The sequence below is a fragment of the Dendronephthya gigantea genome, unplaced genomic scaffold (assembly GCF_004324835.1).
Source record: "Dendronephthya gigantea isolate DGI-Jeju-01 unplaced genomic scaffold, DenGig_1.0 000009F, whole genome shotgun sequence".
Classification (NCBI taxonomy): Eukaryota; Metazoa; Cnidaria; class Anthozoa; order Malacalcyonacea; family Nephtheidae; genus Dendronephthya; species Dendronephthya gigantea.
Window position 1 is genome coordinate 1,623,096 of NW_021163019.1, and position 18,871 is coordinate 1,641,966.

The following is an 18,871-nucleotide window of genomic DNA, read 5'->3' on the forward strand; positions in this document are numbered from 1 at the left end:
AAACTGTTCATTATTTAAATAAATTATCTGCATTAAAATGTGCACTTTATTAAAGCAGTTGTGTGAATTATTAGCCTTTAATATACAACCTAGTCAGAGAGAAGGATCTTGGTTATCCTTAGACGATTGCAGTATCATGAAGTTTGATTTAGAATCTGAGTGTTTCTGGTTGCATTACAAATCCTAGTTTTCTCCAACTAGTAACTAAACCATGTTTCTCTAGTATATTTCATTCCCAAATAGCTACTTTCTACCACATGCCTGCTGTGTATGTAGAAATGGCTCAGAGTTTCAACCTAGCGTTTGACGCCAGCAACACACAAGCAACCTGAAGATAAAACTCTCAAAAGAAATCATCGCCATCACCGTATCTCTGCAACTCTCGATTATCCTGTGATGGTTTCTCACTACGATCACGAGGTCTGTGATCTACACAGAAAAATGAGATGTCTTCATATTGCTCTATCCATGCCCCCCACCCCCTGTGTGCGCAACTATGAATCTTGTATGGTTTTGTCAAACAAGCCAAGTGTATGTACAAAAAAAGATTGCAAGGAATGAATGAGATCATGCCTGACTGAACATTATGGTAGTGAAAAAATTTCCATTAATAGATAAGAACATAGGTGGAGGTAACCCTTACCTCTTGCCCACATTGGGCTATCCCCTCGATCATTATGAAACTGTCTTCTTGCAAATGAAACTTGGACAAAAACACCCCCAACTTTTTCACCATTCATCTAAGTATAATAACACAGTATACATAAAGTATCACTTTGATTAATCTACAGTATAGGTTTCTCTTCAGCTCAAGGCAATGAACCAAGCTATACCCTACCCACAGCGAACTATATAATAAATAATATTCCAATCTATAGCTCCTTATATTTGGTTATGAGGGTTCTCATGAGGGAGGACTAAGTAAATTTTTTTGCAGTCTGTGGTTAAAAAGCCTATGGAGATGTATCATGTATATCAGTAATTTAAGGTTTGGTCAGACCTGTTACCTCATCAATTGTTTTTTGAGCCTCGTCCACACTCTTATATGTAACAAAACCAAACCTAAAGCAACAAAATACACTCAATAGTTAACATTTCAATTCATTGGTATAAATATTCTTAATAATTCATTGAAAAAAGGAAATAAAATTAGTATTGTATATTTACTTTCTATCCCTTTCAAAATGAACATCAGTAACAGTCCCTACAAAATACATATCTGGTTATTACTACTCATCTAAATGCATTTAACTGGAGTGGAAACATTCCCAAAAAAGACTATAAAAATCAAGCAACTTACCATACTTGCCAAATTCCTTTTTTACAATCTCTTCTGTAAGACCATAACCTTTAATGAAGACGGTGTTACCCTAATAACATACCAAGTGTCAAAAACCTTTGGGGACATTGAACGTCCTACATTAGCCTGGGGCCAGTTGTATTAATTCAAAATAGAAAGCAAATCTATTGTTTTATTCAAGAAGCAAACTAAATGCTTTCAACCCTAATACAAGGATACTGTTTACAACTACATATTCAGTGCATAATATTCAAGTTGACTCATTTAAGAGATGTTACTTAAATTTGACATTCAAAGAGAGACATTTAAGGGTGTTACTTAAATTTGACTTATCCACCATTTAAGCTAAACAGGCCTGATACAACCACCCCTTGCAACACACATATGTCTTTTCCCCAGTGGCGTAGCCAGCCCGACAATTTAGTCATGCTATGCTGATATTGTGGTGATCATTGACTGTGAAAACAATGAATTTCTAAAGAAATGAATAATGATAATAACATAAAATTTGCATAGCATGTCTAAATCGTCAGGCTGGCTACGCCACTGCTTTTCCCTCACTACTGACCAAGGGCTTAATTGTTTAATTTTTGTGCAATAAAACTTACTTTTCTTGGTTCTCGATATCCTCGGTTATAATCTCGGTATCCATGATTGGGGTTCGAGTCTGCAATGCAACATATCAATACTTGTGTTAGCCATCATTTGGATTTTGGAAGCAAATTAAGACATTTTTGGACTGGTAGTTTATAAGATAAATTGTTGTGCAGCCAATTAACATCCTATTATGGACTAGTTTTGAGGGGCTAGCTGTTCATGAATCTCACAACTGCATTAAGAATAAACCTAATACATACCATGGTCACGATTCTCTCTGCTTTTAACAAAACTATAAAAAGTAAATATGTACTAAAATAATTTCTTTTCATAGTGAAGAGTTCAGGTTACAGTTTAGTTGGGATACACTGCATGAAAGGAAATTATACTTTGACTGATTGCATGAAAAACCAACTGTCAAATGAGAAATTAACCAGTTCTTACTTGCTATTGTACATTTCCTTCATTGCACTGATATCTGAATGTGTTCTCTAAAGTGAAAGTGGGGAAAAATATTGTTAGGTTGTATTATTCTTTATAAGACCGATTTGTATTTGAAAATTACATTTATAATTTGTTTACCTTCTTTTCAACAGGAGCTAATTCTTGATCAGATAAGCTGTCCTACAGATTTGGAAAATGATTAAAGATAGGTTAAATTGATTCTTGTGGTTTGGAAATACACATAGTCATACACAAGATTTATATAGTTTTTACCTTTGCCAGTTTCTTTTCGGACGTTCTTACTCTTTTGAATTCTCTACTCACAGATGTCTTGGATATTTTAACACACTATCATAAATTAGTATAGAGGTCAGTTACTGACATTTTATGTACAATCTCGCAAATATTTTGTAATGCTCCATCTCACCCCAGAAGCAACAAGCATCTCAGCTTTTTTCTTGGCATCTTCAGGAGTAATACTTGCAGTTGGAGCTAATTCTAAAAGTGATTTAAAGTCAGAGTGAATCGACTTTCCAAGGTGCACCTTGTGGAGCCAGTGACCTATATCCCAAAGATCTTTGGCATTAAGTTTCAATGCCTTTTAAGAGCATTGGCATACCGGTGCTATTGTTGACATGCCTGAGTAGGCATTTTGTACATTTGGCAGTGCTTCTGGCCTGTTCCAAGTCACTTTCAAGAATATGCTCAATTTCCACACCTACCTCGTTTTACAGCTGGCTTCACTTTAGTTTCAGCTTTTTCCTTCAATTTTTGAAGCAATTTTTTCTGTCCCCACAATTAGAAAAATAAAGATACAGTGTTTTAGCCCGAAACATTATGATACATTGATACTGCATTTTGATACCCATATATTTAATGCCATATAACAACCGAATTCCCTTTCATATCATTTAACCTAAACAATGCTATAACAATAAAAACCTTTTCTCGCAGGACTTTAAATCTTTCTAACAAGTATTCCTCTTCCTCTGTCAAAGGTCCGCCACTGAAGCTGGACATTTTTGTCTTTTAACACACAATTTGTTGGCGTTTTCAAAAACCTCACTCCTTGCAAGCGGCCATCTTGAACTTCCCTGAACTTCAACTCTTGCAAAACCAGCCACAAATGTACCTTCCTATCCACGAGCATGACGTAATGCACCCATAGAATTGCTCCCATATGCTCCCATACGTCCTCCCATACCGGAAATTAGAATCCAGAAAGTAAAACTACCAAAAATAAACAATATTTATATTTTTTAAAGAGGGGAATTTTTGTATATCGTATCGTGTTTTGTTTCATTTTAACGTTTCAGTGTCAGTTTTTATATATCTTGGTCGAATAAAGATGGTGAACAGGGAGATAAAATTTCAGGTAATTATGAAACAATCTATTTTAATATTTTGGGTTGACTTTCAGACAGCAAAATACTATTGAGATATTCCTGGTTTAAAAAAGTTAGTGATTTGTCTAGTTAATAAGTTGCTAACTAGTTACTTATCTATGCTATGGCACACTTCTGTTAACCCATTAACTGTCAACTTTCACTTTTAAATAAAATCATCTGGCATTTTTAAACAAACTATGATTTTTTAATGGCTAGGTGCTTGAGAAATTACGAGAAAGCTTAGTTCAAGATATGCAGCCAGAAAAACACTTTGACTTTCTGAGATCGAAAACAGTTCTTGATGAAGAGGACTGTGAGGAAATCACTGCAAAGACGACTCGAAGAAAGAAAGCGGGCTTACTACTTGACATACTTATGACCAAAGGAGAAAATGCATTTGATTATTTCTGTGAATCATTCATTGTATGTGGAAGAACACAACTTCATTTACTTAACCTAATATTAGATGCATATGAAGAACAGATTTCAGAGAATGAAGGTATCAGTGAAAAGTTTACTCTACTAGTCTGCTGCGTACGTTAGGAAAATATCCACCTTTGGGTCATCACTGCTTTCCTCTCTCTTACTTTTCTGACAAACACATCTATAAAGCCCATTCTCCACTAGGCAAATTTATTCACGCGAACAGATAAAATGTAGGAAGTGATTCTACTTTTTTGTAGCGATTTTTTTTGCAAACTAATCACATCATGTAATCTACCAACATCTCACAACCTCACATAATTGTCTATGTTGCAGTTGAATCATTTGCAAGAACCCAGGAAGAGTTTTTTAACAAAGATATCTTAAATGAACAATTACCCCAGCCAGGGGAACCAGGTGCACCATGTTTACCAAGTCAAGTGATGCCATACCTAATAATGAGTGGTTAGTACTATACCAATGAGACAGGCATTCTGATTTCTTAGGCAGAGATATGATAACTATTTGTGCATAGCATATAGACATTTGATGCTAAGTTGTTTGAAGACGCTGCCACGTTGCTCCTTGGTTATATTAGATGTATGATACAAGCTTTGGTAATCACGATTCAAACAGGAAAATATTTTTCTGATTATATATAGAACCACCAACAGAGATGAATGCCAGTATGATACCAAGCTATGAAGATATAACACCACCTCCACCATATTCAACTTAGTAATTAGATATTGATATAAATGTACAAAGAGTATACATTGCATTGAATCCCATGTACATAATGTTGTAAAGTACTAGAATAAACGATGTTATTAAACTAATTTTCAAACAAATTTGTTTTGAAAACTTTTTTCCTAAACTTTTTCGAATTCATGCTTGTTCTTGTGATCGCTCCAGTTTCATGCGCGCTCAAATTCAAAATGGTGGAACAGAAAGAAAATCTGGATTTAGCTAGTAATAGTGAGGAGTGGAGTTTAAAACGTTTCTATTTACGAAAATATTTAATAGTTTTTGCACAAGAGCACGTACATTTTCGCTTGGAGGTATGAATATTTACTGCCTGTGGCCTTCAATGTTTCTATGAAATTTTCTTTGAATTTAATACCAGTTTCCACTCATGAGTCATGACAGTATCAAAAAATATTTGGTAGGAGTTGTTCTCAATCTGCTCGCTTTTTGACATCTCAATTGATGAGCAATGGCAATCTTTGCAGCAGAAGAATGAGGCAAGTACGATATTTCAAACGAATATTTTATATAATTGATATAAACAACTTTGGTTGATAAATCTATTCTCCACAGACTCCATTTGTTGTCATTGAGTTAGAAAATGACGGAGCAGCCAAGCAGATTGCATCAAGATCGATATTAATCAAGTAATTACAGTGATGCATAATGTGTAGCACCCAACAGTCCCTGCTTTTTGGTACAATTGTGTTTTTTGTGGAATAATTTATATGCTTCTCATGCAGATCAATTTTCAAACTGTATGGGTGTGCAGATAATTTAGAAGAATTGGTTGAAATTCTGAAGCAGTATAATGTTAATGACATTGTGAGTAAAACATTTCGACCTGAAATCTAAAGCCAATTCAAGTTTACATCTATTTCACTAACTTGAGCACATAAATATCAACTGTATATAGTATTTCTTTCAAGCTAGTATCTTCAAGGAATGATTGATGATACCTTTAAAATCAATGTTGAAAGTTTTAACAAGAAATTAAGCCATGAGAAGAAACTACATTATATTGAGGTATGTACATGTTAGCTTGCATGATCCAGTTACACCAACCCAACGGCCGCCACCTTCACTCACGTCCAACTCATACAGCTGACTTGCTGGCAATTCTCTATGTTTTAGAGTTTGTCATTTTTACCTCATACTGGTGAAGTTGACCTGAGAAATCCAGGCACAATATTTTCATTGTTGTTGGACTTCAGCACTGAACAGATGTTACATCAGCTTACTAAACTTCTCTTTGGAAGACTGGTATGTTTTAATAAGTGGAAAACTCTAGCTCAACTGCAGACATCAGAGTATATACTCTCTGACATAATGACTTCAACCAAATCTTCATTCTGTCTGGTGTTAATATCAACTCCCAGTATGTCTGGTATTGTACAATCCTGTTTGAGTTTGTCTACCTGAACTTCCAGGTTTCAAATGGTCAGCGTCACCTGATTAAGAAATATTCCCTGAAGACTAGACATTTTATCGGCAACACATCAATGGACGCTCAACTAGCACTTCTAATGGCAAACATGGCAAAGGTAGATAGCTATGGTCGCATTCTTCAACTCCAGTTTTATACAACAAATCCCAGCACTCTTTTACTGCTTATTTAGTGTAAGGATGACAGCTTAGTTTATGATCCGTTTGTTGGAACAGGTATGGTTCTTATAATTAACTCTTGTACTAGCCTGCGCACAGACGTAATTTTACGTGTATATTACGTCTGTGCGCAGGCTACTCTTGTACTAGCAATGATTTCATCCTGATCAGTACTGCATATACTCAAAGATCACCTTGCATGAGACTTGGATTTGAGAAATATTTCTGTCATGCCCATTCCATTTGTTTCATTTCCTGGTGTTGAATTGTTACCTAAGTTTTTATGTTAGCAAAACCTGTATATTAAATCAAGATGTTTTTAGGAAGTATTCTGGTTGCTTGCTCTCATTTTGGCTCATATTCCTGCGGTAGTGATATTGACAGAACTTTACTGCTTGGACGAGGTGATGACAGTTATCCAGTCATGTAGGCAGGATACGCAAGGTTTATAACAGGAACAACATCTTTTGTTTCCAGGCCATCCATCGAGAGCACAAGCAAAGGGAAAATGGCGAGGTAAAGTTAATCAGCCTATAGAGATCATTAATATGTATGACTGGGCAATGTTTGGCATCAATGACAATAAAACATACTGTCTTTGTTGAACATTGTCTTCACCAGCAGCTTTAGTTTTCTCTGTAGTTATACACTATAGTGGTCAGAATGCCAATTATGTGTACATTTCATTAGGAAAAGATGAAAGTGTCAGGTTGAACTTTAAAATGTACAGCCTTCTTCATCGCTACATCGATGTTTGGATGGGAGATCAAATGAATACTGCTTTAAGACCATGTCCAATGTTTGATGCCATTGTTACTGATCGTAAGTTTGCTTTGCAAAATGTTCAGCATCTTCTTTAGAGACTAATTTTACTTCAATTAAATGACGATAGCTGTTTAAATGTTCCCTTTCTTTCTCTCAGCTCCTTATGGCATAAGAGAAGGCAGCAGAAAATTGGCAAAAGCAGTTGGTGATCAGAACAATGAAGTTGAGGAGGAAATTGAAGGGTAACAATTTCGAAAACAATTAATTTGCTCTGATCCTTTGATCCTTAGTATTTGCATGCTCTGATCGATAGAATCTTTGTGTGCAAGATTTTTGCTTCCATAGGTTTAAGTTGCCATCCACGCAAAGTTGTCTCCTCTCAGATGCAATTTTCAATTTATTGGAATTTGCTGTTGCATTTCTTGTATTGCATGGTCGCCTTGTGTTCTGGTTACCGACTCATAGATCTACGTAAGTACTTCCACAAGAACACACATTGATTTGCTAGCAGCATATTTCCTGTTTATGTGAATATATGGAAATTTAGCGATGTAGTAAAATGTTCCTTGGATATTTTGGTAGATTTTCTTTGCAAAATATTCCACTCCATCCATGTTTAAAGTTATTATATGTCAGTGAACAGAATCTATCAGCGAATGTGTCCAGACAATTGATAACGATGGAAAAGATCAGAGAACCACAGGTATGAATATAGAAGCAACCAAAGCAATTGGCAGTTGATTTTACGGTTTAATTTAAAGGTCTATTTCTTGTTCTTTAGAAAGATGATGCTGTGAGCATTAATGAACACTCTCGGATGATTCATGATCAGTTCCGAAATAAATATTTTAAAATGACGGATATGCCCGGATAATACTAAGAATGGATATGAGTGCTCAAAATGAAGACAAGATGTCTTATCAGAGTTGCTTAGTTTGTACACCTCAAAAATATCTGAACAATTCAAAGTGCTTTGCTGACAATCTTACCGGCTGTAAAAGGATATTGGCACCCTATCTTCATGCAATTACTAACCATTCAACACCACCATAGAACTGCCTATTAAAAAGAATATTCAAAGAGATAATATGTAAAAATATTTATGTTTTTTATGTATAAAATAGCTATTAAAATTAATTGAATTTGTTCTCATTAGTCTTGTCGTGCTTTCAGTAAGGTCAGGCCATATTAATATTGCTCCATTTGTGTTGCTGGGTGCTATAAAAATTAGCTCTTGGAACAAGAATTTGGCAATTGGTTAATGTATGTATTTACAATAAGCTTTTATACAAAACACTATTTCGGTTTGTTTTCATCACCAATCCATTTTGGTTTTATAAGTCTTCTTTCTACAATTGCAGTCAACAGACCATTTAACAACTCTTTGACACCTGATTTAGAGGCTGCTGATGTTTCATAATAACTGCAACCATTCTGCTCAGCCCATTTCTTCCCCTCCTCAATACTGATCTGTCGGTTCAGTTTATCGCACTAAGTCCATAATAAAGTGTTAAGATTAGAATATGTCCATACTAAAGGTGTGTCTAGAGATATGCTTATACTGGAGAAGGGTACATCTTCTCAATTAGAGAGGTGTCTATAGAGAATTTCCTATTTGAAATGATCTATGTTTGGAAAATCAAATGCCTGCTTTAGAAAGATGTTCATATGGCAGAAATGTGCAATTCAACCGCAGATTTCACTCACCTTATTACCGATAACAATGACAACAGCTCCTTTTCCACCATTGTCGTAAAACTCTTCAAGCCAGCCATCCAGTTTCTCAAAAGATGTCCTGCTTGTCACATCAAATATGAGCATGCAACCCTATTGAAATCAAACCGGTTAAACCAGTGTTTCCCTGCTTGCTATATATAGCTTGTCATGAGTTTATCATGCAAGCTTGCCTGTGTATCTCTATAAAGCTCAGTTCGAATCAACTCATAATCTGGGTCACCTCCAAAGTCCCAGAAATTCACTCGATCTAAAAATAAAACCAAGCAGGTTCTTCATATATACATACAGCATACTTCTAATACATGTATTTTGATATCTTACATTCAACTCCTTCCAATTCGTGAATTTTGAAACCTTGATGGAGATAAAACAGTTACTAAGTGTCAAATCTATGGATGAGTGTATTCAATGATGTTTAATAAACTCATGTTACCATAATCCACACCAACAGTTGCATGATACGACTTTGAAAACTATCAAAATGATATTTAAGAATCAATTTAAACCTAGCCTATTTGAAGAATGAAGATCAATGATATAAAAACACCCTACACACACTTCATACCTTTTTGTCGCAAAAACTTCGAACTAGACTTGTTTTACCAACGCTTTCACTACCAAGACCAACCAGCTGTCAAAAATATAAATGGTGACATTATTGAACAATACTACGGTTACTACGCACACCAGTGAATAAAAATACTCAATTAAAAAACTTACCTTAATCCAAAATATTGGTCCAATGATCTCTCTCGTTGATCTAATCTTAATAGATTTGTCATCCATTTTGTAGAAAAATGAGCAATGTATATTTTTTATCTTACAAGGAAGTGAAGGAACAAAATAAACACAGCCATAATTTGCTACATTTGTTGTAGCAACACAGTTACTAGTCTCTAAGATATCGGGGATTCGGATTCGGGGTACTCTATAACCCCGATGGTATCTCATTGCCGGTGTTGACTTGGAATTCCGGGGGTGTCCGTCGCAAAGCGTAGTATTTTATTGAAAAAGAGTTACAATGTCTGATCGATTTCATCGACTTTCAACTGAATCTGGTTAAAAATCACAATTGTACCGTCTAATTTCACTTTGAAACGCGACTGAGTTAGCTTTGAGGCATTAGAGAGCGATTTCATTAAGCAGAGCCCAAGTCATTACGCCAGCAAGCGCAAACCTTGTTTTCCATTGCTTCTGCAGTTGTGTATACAGTCCTTCTACATGCAAGCAATATTTCTTTATCAAGAAGCAATCTATACATAAGAATATCATCTATAGGGAGAATGATTACAGGATTATTTAGTTTCTAAATTAGTAAACTGATTTCAGTCAACAACCTGTTCGGACCTGATAACGCCAAGTGAATAGATTAAAATTGAAACCAAAATTGTTTTGTCTTTGTCGTTGTAATGTTTGGTCTTTAAAATAAACTAAAGTTATAAATACATAGCTTGTTTATTTGTAAACATATCTGACTTGGCATCTGAAGTTCATCTGCGCCGTCAGCAAAGGGAAAATCAGTGGATCATTAAAAGATGAAGGCATGTTTGTACTAGATAACCAAGAACTCGTGAATTAGACAAACTAGTCTGCCTAGCAATTATAGTGTCTAGGCACTAGAAAACCTAAAATTGAGATTTCAACTATTGATACGACCAGTTTTAAGTGACACAGATTGACAGACGTGTTGTCAAGCTGACATCTGACTCAGACTGGGATTCATATTGAGAGTTCATTTGACTCAAGCGAGGAGCAAGCAATGTGTGTAAGCAGTTTTGAGATTCCTCCAGAGCCTAGCTCAGGCCTGAAGTTGATACTGGGGATATCTTTTTTGTTAACTGTCGTCATTGGTTTTCTTGGAAACGTCGTTTCCATAGCGATACTTGCGAAGGTGTTACGATCACGTCAAACCGTACCGAACGCTTTAATCTTCATACTGGCATGTGTTGACCTCTTGACGATCATCCTAGGTTTTGGGCCGGCACTGTTGAATTATCTCAGCGGTCTTAGTATTGCGCACGCGCCGCTGTGTAACTTCCAGGGCGCCACGCTCAACTTTCTTTACCTCATGTCAATAACCCTTGTGACTTGTTTGAGTTTTGACAGATATTTAGCCTTGTTCACACCTTTCTTCTACAAAGCAAACTCTGTCTTCAACTGCAAAAAGCTATCATTCACGCTTCTCCTATTCTGTTGTTTCGCCATGATTATTAGTCTCCTACCAAGTTTTGGAGCAGGGAGACGTGTCTTACAGTATCCAGGGACATTTTGCACCATTGAATTAAACCCTAAAGACTTGGGAGGAAAAATCACTTTAAATACAAATTTGGCATTTCTGCTGTTCTGCACGATGATCATTGTCTTATGCAATGCAGCAGTCTCGTGGAAAAGCTTCCAGATGCTCAACCGATCCAGAGAACGACAACCGAGTGTAGACAACGAGGAAATGGGGTCGATTTTGAGTGTTTGCACAACTGATGAATGCCAATTCTTGAAATTAAGTATGATTGTGATGACGTTATTTCTACTTTGTTGGACTCTGTTTATGGTAAGCTATCCCCAAGCCTCCAGAGCGAATATCGCAGTGCTTTGCAGACTACGATAGTATAGGCGATTTTTTGTAACCCAAGAATGTCAAGTCTTTTTACAAATCACATCTTTAAACCATAGATTAGAGTGATCCTGATTCAAACTGGTCATCCATTCAACAACTGTTGGGATATGATAGGATATCGGCTGGTCACCCTTCACACCCTATGTAATCCATGGATATATCTTCTCACGCGAAGACAGTACCGCAGAGGCTTGTGGTACATTGTTAAAGTGTCTGTGAATCGTATCACCTGCAGGGAACTATGCACTACGCAAAGAAACCTGGGTGAGTAAATTAACCTAATATTCTTCATTTCCTGGCCTCGGCAGTACAAGTGCATGATTTCTATGTTTTTTTTTGGTTCAGAAGACATACTGGGTTTGCCGACAACAAAAATTCGACAGAAAAATGAAATACAACCTGAAAATGAAGATCCTTTACTACGGTCAAAATCTCGCTGGGTAAAGAGAAGTTAAAATGGCAAAACATCCATTTGATAAAACTGAAAATGATAAGCTATAGTAACCAGGAGACGTTTTTTCGATTGAGGAACTTTTGTTTCTACGAGACATTAGAAGATTTTGAGACATTGGTCGCTTTCATTTATACGTTAAAAACGGCTAGACCGGTACTGTTGTATTTCAGTACTGAGACATATTACAGTATTTTAGAGTGTTTCAATAACTCCATATTCACGTTTACATGGCTATATTTTTAACGAAATTCTCTACTTCAGTTCAAAATATTGCCGGCCTGACTATTTTGGCCGCTTAGAATCCATAAAAGTGATAAAACTGATTGACACATTAGTTTTCAAAATGAACTTAACTGATTAAACTGACTGATAAACCAACGCAATCAGAAGGCATTTTGAAACATAGTTAATTTAAATTGTCATTCACTGCACGAATTTAACTGAAATTCATATGGCATCGACACAAGTTGACATGCAATAAGGACACGTAAAACAGACCCATTATGTTTGTGTAGAAATTAACGCTATACAAAACAGATCTGCCTCAATACTTTTGAAAAAGTTATATTTTGCCTAATCTAAAATCCAGATAACGAGGCGGAATAATCTTTTTTCATAATGATGTTTGTTAGAAATGTTCGAGGAATAATTAACATATAGTTGAAAAGACACTCTTTGAATGAGGGAGTTTGAAATACTGGATTTCTTTGTTCACAGCAAACATTTGTTATTCATGCAATAAGATGTTACAGAGTATAATCACTGCGTACACTTGCAATATAACTGCTCATTCGTCAGACTAACGGCAACCATTATTAACGTTTGCACCTGCCATGATGTTTCTCAAAGACAGATGAAGTATATACCGTGTAACATACATACATGGGATGGTTTTTATTATCAAGTAAGTGCATAAAGTGTTCGCATTTTTCATTAAATCATAGAAAAATATATCTAGGATTATAAAGCAAATATCAAAGAGGCGGTGAGATATATTAAGTTCGGTCAGTCAATTGTCTGAAGACACCTGTAATATTCATAAAAATCGCAAATAGTTTCTTTCGGTTTATGAAGTGAATGCACCTTAAAAAAGAAGTCTACAAAACCATATTAAATTTTAATAGAGAAAGAAGTACAAAGTATTAAATCTTAATAGAAAAAGAAGTACAGACTATATAAAATTATTGAGATTATATCTCGTTATTATTAAAATCGATGTTTTTAATTATCCTGCATGTAACAAAGTATTTCTTGTTAAGAAGCCTACCGCAAAGGATATGTGACAGTATATCATTTAAACATAGCTCGATGTTGTTAGAAGCGTTTTGATTGGTTCCGCACTTATGAACCTCGTTTCCACGGTAATTATGCGACAATTGTTTAAGTTATAATAACTCTTTATGTGACCGTCGACCGACCCCTTCTACAGCAGTGCCAAAAGCTTATGCTGACATTCACATAAAAAAAATCGTCGTAAAATGTCTGCGAAGCTGTCTCAAAAGCATTCTAAAGACGGAGCCTTAATAAATTCGTTCTCTTTGGGAAGCGGCCGCTTTTTTTTGGACTGAAACAGGGGATTTAAAGCAAGAGTGTCAAGAAATAAGAAATTCACTGCAAAGCGACGTCATCTTACAGTGTAATTACTGAGTTTGATTTTTGTTTAAAATTACAGCCGAAAAACGAAGGACACCTACCCTGCATGTCACCAAGAGGACTTGAAAATTCGTCGTGAAATATATCGTCATCTTCTAGGGCGACAACTAGAAGATAAAAAGGAGTTGAATTATGTAACCTCGTCATCATCTGACGAAAACTTGTGTGTTGTTATACTTGGATAACACGTCCACGTGAAAACTGAAAAGGTAAACTTTAAAAAGTAATATCTGTGTAAAAGCGTTAAAATAAACGAAGATTAATGCTGTAAAAGCTGAGAAAAACTAGAAGAGATGGCATTCACTTCACTGCCGCATAATCAGACAAACTGGCTGCCCATAGCGCACAACACATCCAGTGAGACTAGCGCTCATCGGCAAATCCAAGCCTCGGATATTCCAGTGCTTATTTGCTACGGTCTTATAGCAGTGATTGGTTTCGTTTGCAACGGGATAACCATCGCAGTGATGGCGCGCAACCCTACACTTCATACCATTTACAATAAGTTACTTCTAAATCTTGCCGCAGCCGACCTCATCTCGAATATATTTTCAATCGCAAAGATCATTATCATATTATCCGTCAACCAATCAGGTGGCATCTCCGACTTATTTGCAGAGATAGTGTGTCGTCTCTTCACCACGATAATCTATTTCTGTATCCTCCTTTCCGTGGTGACGTTGACTGCGATTGCACTGGAACGTTATTTTGGTATCGTTAAACCTCTTGTGCATCGGAATATGACCCCAAAACGACTCACGTATTTTGTGGTTTTTGCATGGATCAGCAGCTTAGTAGCGCCCGCAATTATATCGGAACAAATGGAAATGGACAAGACAACATATTACTGCTTTCTACGTCCGAACGCAGAAGACTGGCCACAGTGGAAAATGGTTCTTGGCTGGGTCGGATTGACCTGTGCTTACATCATTCCCTTGATCGTCATAACCGTGGTCTATGTCAAAATTATAATGCACATGAGGAGACGGAATCGCAGGGTGAACCTAGCTACGGCAGGTAATCCTCAAAGCGAGCTTTTGGCGCGGCGAAAAACAAGCAAATTGGTGCGTCTACTGTTGTTGATAACAGTGCTATTCTCCGTCTCTCTGCTTCCAGAGATTGTCTACTTCGCTATGATATTGACCGACATACGATACATCGATGCTGCTTTGTTTTATAAAGTTGGTGTTCCAACTGTCGCTATCAACGCCATCAATCCGCTCATCTATACGCTCAGCAACTCCACATTCCGTATCGCCGCAGCTCGGCTCATCCGCCGCCGTTCGCGTCGGGTGAGGCCTGTGACCGAACGTCGGACACGCGGCTGGACGACCAAAACCAAAACTACGGCATCTTCACATACAGCGAAGTAAGAAATGGACTCGAAAACGATTTTCGATGAATTGGGCAATCAGCATTGCGCAATCAACAACTTGACACATTCATCGCTGACTGTTGCCAATATTTCATCCTACATTGACTCACTACGTTTCAAGAAATGCCTGAAATGGACTCGAAAACGGTTTCCGATGAATTGGGTGGTCACCAGCATCGCGCAATCAACAACTCGATATATTCATCGCTGACTGTTGCCAATATTTCAATATACATTGACTTGCTACGTTTCAAAAAAAGGCCTGGCTTGCGGGGTTGTATTGACTCGCGGCCCCATGCAGAGATATTGAAAGTCAAGCATGGTGTGCCGTAAACATAAGACCTTCCGAACTACTTCATTCAGTACGTTGTTGCGGAAACCACGCATAGATTCGAAGAGATAAATAACGGTGAACTTAAAACGGAATAGCCTCGTCGTGATAGTTTATAGGGGCAATGGTTTATACTAAAAGATTAGGGACTACTTTGTCTACTTTGGTCATACTTAAAGGCCCGTTCACACGATCCAACTTTGTCGGATGCAATTCACGTCTGACGTATGGAATATAGTTTGTTATTGATAAAGCAGTTCTGCATTAGTTTTAGTTGATTTGATACCCATATATACTTTGCAAAGCAACAGACTATAAAACATCCATCAGAAGTGAATTGGATCTGACAAAATTGGATCGTGTGAACAGACCATAAAGCTTCTCTGTATTCATAATGATCCATGAAATCAAAAGCTACAAATTCTTAATACTTCACTTAACGACAGTAATTGCTGTCCATATCATATAAAAAAAAGTTAACTGAATTGCTTAAAAAGACATTTAAAAATAATTTGTATACAACGTGATACTTATAGGTGTGGAATATTTATCCAATTAATTTTTGAAACGGAAAAGCAATTCTTTACAATTTTGGCGTTGAGAGGCAACTGGAGTTATGATGTGCACTATTGTTCCTACCGTATATAAACAGGAATATATGAATATACACCCCCCCCCCCAATTAAGCGGTCTAGCTACGGCCCTGATCATAAACCAGACCGAAAATGAATGATATTTTGTATAAAATTAAAATTAAGAAAGTGTACATATTGATATCACTGATCTGAAATAGCATCAAATGTGGTTATATTGGTACATATAGATATAGTTGAGTTCGCTATGCGGATATAAGTGTAAAGTCGTTGATTGAACGGAAATAACTCCTTTGCAGCAAATGGGCGCGAGCGTGCATGTTCCAATATTGGATGCAGCGTGCTTATATCCTGATAAACCGGTCGAAAACATTCAGTCCGAAAAGGAAAACACTACCCAAGACAGACGGTCATTTCCGTAAACAAGTTCGTATGTCAAATATATAAAACTACTTTAAAACTATAATAGATTATAGTTTTAAAACAGAGTAACGTGTTACTCTTGTATATGCATGGTCGACGCTTGAGAAATACTTTTAAAAAGGTAAACGTGACAAGCGACCCACGCATACTGGCGTTTCCTCGCCTCCGCATAAATTTGTCAGGTGTATTTATAATTTTTTTCAAGCAATGCAATTTACGACAAACGCCAAGTCTAGACGCATAACAATTTCTAAGAATTCTGTCACCGAAAGTCAAGATATTTCGATGACTGATGAAGTTGTACTTAGTGATCTATAAAATTCAATTTCTAAAGTAAGTTAAGCTATCATAGCACAAATATAAATTTTTTAATATGTCTCCGCATATTGTGAAATACTGCTTCCGCTATACGTTGTAATATTATAATTTCAGTCAAAACGTTTTAAACATCGACATGAAGCTTGAGATAAGCCGGTCATGCATTCACTGACGAATCAAATGATCAGTCGCAGTTTAGATTAAATAGAATTCTATTGATGATAATCATTATCTAGGGCTTTTTTTCCTTCTTAAAAACAACTCGAAACGTATAAATAACCTTTTGAGACAAGCGTAACGACAGGTTGATAAATTGGAGTGGGAAGTCAGCATTCAACACATGACCACCGTCCACCGTGCATGGCAATGAGTTCAATCACTTCAATTGTTCATACGCATAGCAGCTGCCTGGCTGATCTCCCCACACCGGCAAAATATGACATATATTAACGCCCAGGAAGTAAAAAAAGTATATAGGAGTTGATGATATGGTATTATCAAACAGATTACACATTTTACTGTGAAATCTGGCCCTGTGAAATTCCATACAGTTCGTCATCATTAGGGAGCTGTGCACGTATAGAAAGAAAGGCCTCGAGGCTCAAGTATTATTAAAACCGCTATGGATGTAAAGTAACTTTACCGCACACACGAGGTTCTTCCCAACAAAGCTCAGGTGAACAAAGAAATCCCTGCTTTGATTGACATTCGTTTACCTAGGTGTATACACACGAGTTAAGACGTTAATTACGTGTTTTCTGTAAGACCACTGAACTTCACCTTTTTTTCTCTTCACTAATTCGGCATGCATGCACATTGCAAACAGGAATGCCACAAAGACAATTGTTGCATACACAAATAAACTCAGTTGTAAGAGGAAGAAAGCCAAGCTGTTATAAGCTTCTTCGAAGTCAATTACCATTATTTATATCCCAGAGCTTTCAATATGTACTGATAAATATAGCTTAGAAAATACTGGTTGTTGAGGTAACGATATGTCCACAAATCTATAGTCGAAAGCTCAGTGAAAATTTTGCTTTGTTTGCAGTAATAGTAAGATTGAATTTTGCCGGAAATTGAAAGATTCATATATATGTAGCTATACATTGGGAATATAAATGTTAAAGTCTTAGTGCTTTTAGTAAAGCCATACAAAGTCAATTTGCACAATTTGAGTGTAATAAGAATATATATTTGAAAATAACGTTTCTTCTTAACTTACAGACATCTTCAGGCAGACATCATTGAGTTGATACCGAAACTATATATACCCGAATGAGAAACGACAATCCTGAGCATGCGCGATGTGTGTTGTTATCGAATGATCTGCATGTACAAAAAAAGTACTTATAGATCATTGAATCTTTCTAGCATGATCACAACGAGAATGCATTTCACCTGGTGTCAGAAATCAGAATGACATTTGCGGGATTTGCATTTGGTTTCATGCATTCATGTGTCATGGATTTGCATGTGTTATCTATGAGAGCCATACTAATGTCAGGGTTTCCGTTAACCATCGCGCGCACGAGAAACTCCCCAGACAAAGAAGTCAGTTAGTTTTCAAGTGTTTGTTCAAGTGTTTGTTGAAAAAGAATATAAGAAAGAATAAGTTTTACATAAACTATATAAATTGAATAGTATACATTCTAAAACATGTTTTCGCGTGAGCGTCTGTGTAATGTTGTATAAAAATTTTGGAAACGGAGGATAAGTATACTACTGGCTATACTGCCATAGTTGTTGTTAATGATGAATGCGTGGGCAATATAATATATATACTGAATTTCATTGTCTCGCTGGATAGAACTGAGCACAAGGGTCCTTAACTTCGGCTAATCACGAGTCATCTTTGTGGATAGTTTGGCATGCAAGTTTGACGCGGATATGATATTCTCGTTGGTGTGTTCAGACTTAACATCGTTTTCGATCCTTGAGGAAGTGGCTGGTCAGTTTTCTGCATGTGACACTTATTTCGGAGACAGCTTTGAGATGCTGGTACTTGACGAAGTCTAGTACTGAAGACTAAGGCGGAAACGACTAACACCATGTTGTGAGACTGACAGTACAATTACATACACGACATTTTCTACGAGATAGATTG

At 36.6% G+C, this 18,871-nt stretch overlaps 6 protein-coding genes across 8 annotated transcripts in view; 4 read left to right on the forward strand and 2 right to left on the reverse strand.

The window, feature by feature from the left end:
* Window positions 1-18: 18 nt before the first annotated feature.
* LOC114517506 (negative elongation factor E-like) overlaps window positions 19-18,871 on the reverse strand; it is a 35,041-nt gene continuing 16,188 nt past the window's right edge. Inside the window, exons 3-16 of one of the 3 annotated variants that reach the window (XM_028537262.1) lie at window positions 13,769-13,834; window positions 3,284-3,571; window positions 3,064-3,127; window positions 2,769-2,839; window positions 2,615-2,689; window positions 2,480-2,521; window positions 2,342-2,388; window positions 2,158-2,189; window positions 1,909-1,967; window positions 1,301-1,370; window positions 1,168-1,204; window positions 1,008-1,062; window positions 644-740; window positions 19-429 (exon numbers count right to left, since the gene is read on the reverse strand). In XM_028537262.1, the coding sequence (XP_028393063.1) occupies window positions 344-429; window positions 644-740; window positions 1,008-1,062; window positions 1,168-1,204; window positions 1,301-1,370; window positions 1,909-1,967; window positions 2,158-2,189; window positions 2,342-2,388; window positions 2,480-2,521; window positions 2,615-2,689; window positions 2,769-2,839; window positions 3,064-3,127; window positions 3,284-3,361 (813 nt within the window). In that variant the 5' untranslated portion in view covers window positions 3,362-3,571; window positions 13,769-13,834 and the 3' untranslated portion in view covers window positions 19-343. Of the gene's footprint in view, window positions 430-643; window positions 741-1,007; window positions 1,063-1,167; window positions 1,205-1,300; window positions 1,371-1,908; window positions 1,968-2,157; window positions 2,190-2,341; window positions 2,389-2,479; window positions 2,522-2,614; window positions 2,690-2,768; window positions 2,840-3,063; window positions 3,128-3,283; window positions 3,572-8,258; window positions 8,331-13,768; window positions 14,044-18,871 lie in introns of those variants that run through there. The other 2 variants (XM_028537264.1, XM_028537263.1) reach the window with 2 other exon arrangements.
* On the forward strand, window positions 3,535-4,992 carry LOC114517508 (B-cell lymphoma/leukemia 10-like). The gene is made up of 4 exons (XM_028537266.1): window positions 3,535-3,716; window positions 3,946-4,228; window positions 4,489-4,617; window positions 4,815-4,992. The coding sequence occupies exons 1-4, from the start codon at window positions 3,690-3,692 to the stop codon at window positions 4,889-4,891; spliced, it is 516 nt and encodes a 171-aa protein (XP_028393067.1). The 5' UTR covers window positions 3,535-3,689; the 3' UTR covers window positions 4,892-4,992.
* Window positions 5,028-8,158, forward strand: LOC114517504 (tRNA (guanine(10)-N2)-methyltransferase homolog). The gene is made up of 15 exons (XM_028537259.1): window positions 5,028-5,213; window positions 5,322-5,396; window positions 5,473-5,546; window positions 5,643-5,724; window positions 5,833-5,925; window positions 6,034-6,162; window positions 6,330-6,443; window positions 6,519-6,561; window positions 6,828-6,908; window positions 6,982-7,020; window positions 7,195-7,326; window positions 7,427-7,511; window positions 7,615-7,740; window positions 7,852-7,972; window positions 8,051-8,158. The coding sequence occupies exons 1-15, from the start codon at window positions 5,043-5,045 to the stop codon at window positions 8,141-8,143; spliced, it is 1,458 nt and encodes a 485-aa protein (XP_028393060.1). The 5' UTR covers window positions 5,028-5,042; the 3' UTR covers window positions 8,144-8,158.
* On the reverse strand, window positions 8,387-10,593 carry LOC114517507 (ras-related protein Rab-13-like). The gene is made up of 7 exons (XM_028537265.1): window positions 9,727-10,593; window positions 9,572-9,637; window positions 9,440-9,479; window positions 9,328-9,360; window positions 9,177-9,253; window positions 8,977-9,096; window positions 8,387-8,760 (listed from the first exon to the last, which is right to left on the reverse strand). Exons 1-7 carry the CDS (start codon window positions 9,955-9,957, stop codon window positions 8,566-8,568), a joined length of 762 nt encoding a protein of 253 aa, XP_028393066.1. The 5' UTR covers window positions 9,958-10,593; the 3' UTR covers window positions 8,387-8,565.
* LOC114517505 (prostaglandin E2 receptor EP4 subtype-like) lies at window positions 10,582-11,706 on the forward strand. The gene has a single exon (XM_028537261.1). It carries the CDS (start codon window positions 10,766-10,768, stop codon window positions 11,609-11,611), a length of 846 nt encoding a protein of 281 aa, XP_028393062.1. The 5' UTR covers window positions 10,582-10,765; the 3' UTR covers window positions 11,612-11,706.
* Window positions 14,021-15,130, forward strand: LOC114517636 (cysteinyl leukotriene receptor 1-like). The gene has a single exon (XM_028537422.1). It carries the CDS (start codon window positions 14,021-14,023, stop codon window positions 15,098-15,100), a length of 1,080 nt encoding a protein of 359 aa, XP_028393223.1. The 3' UTR covers window positions 15,101-15,130.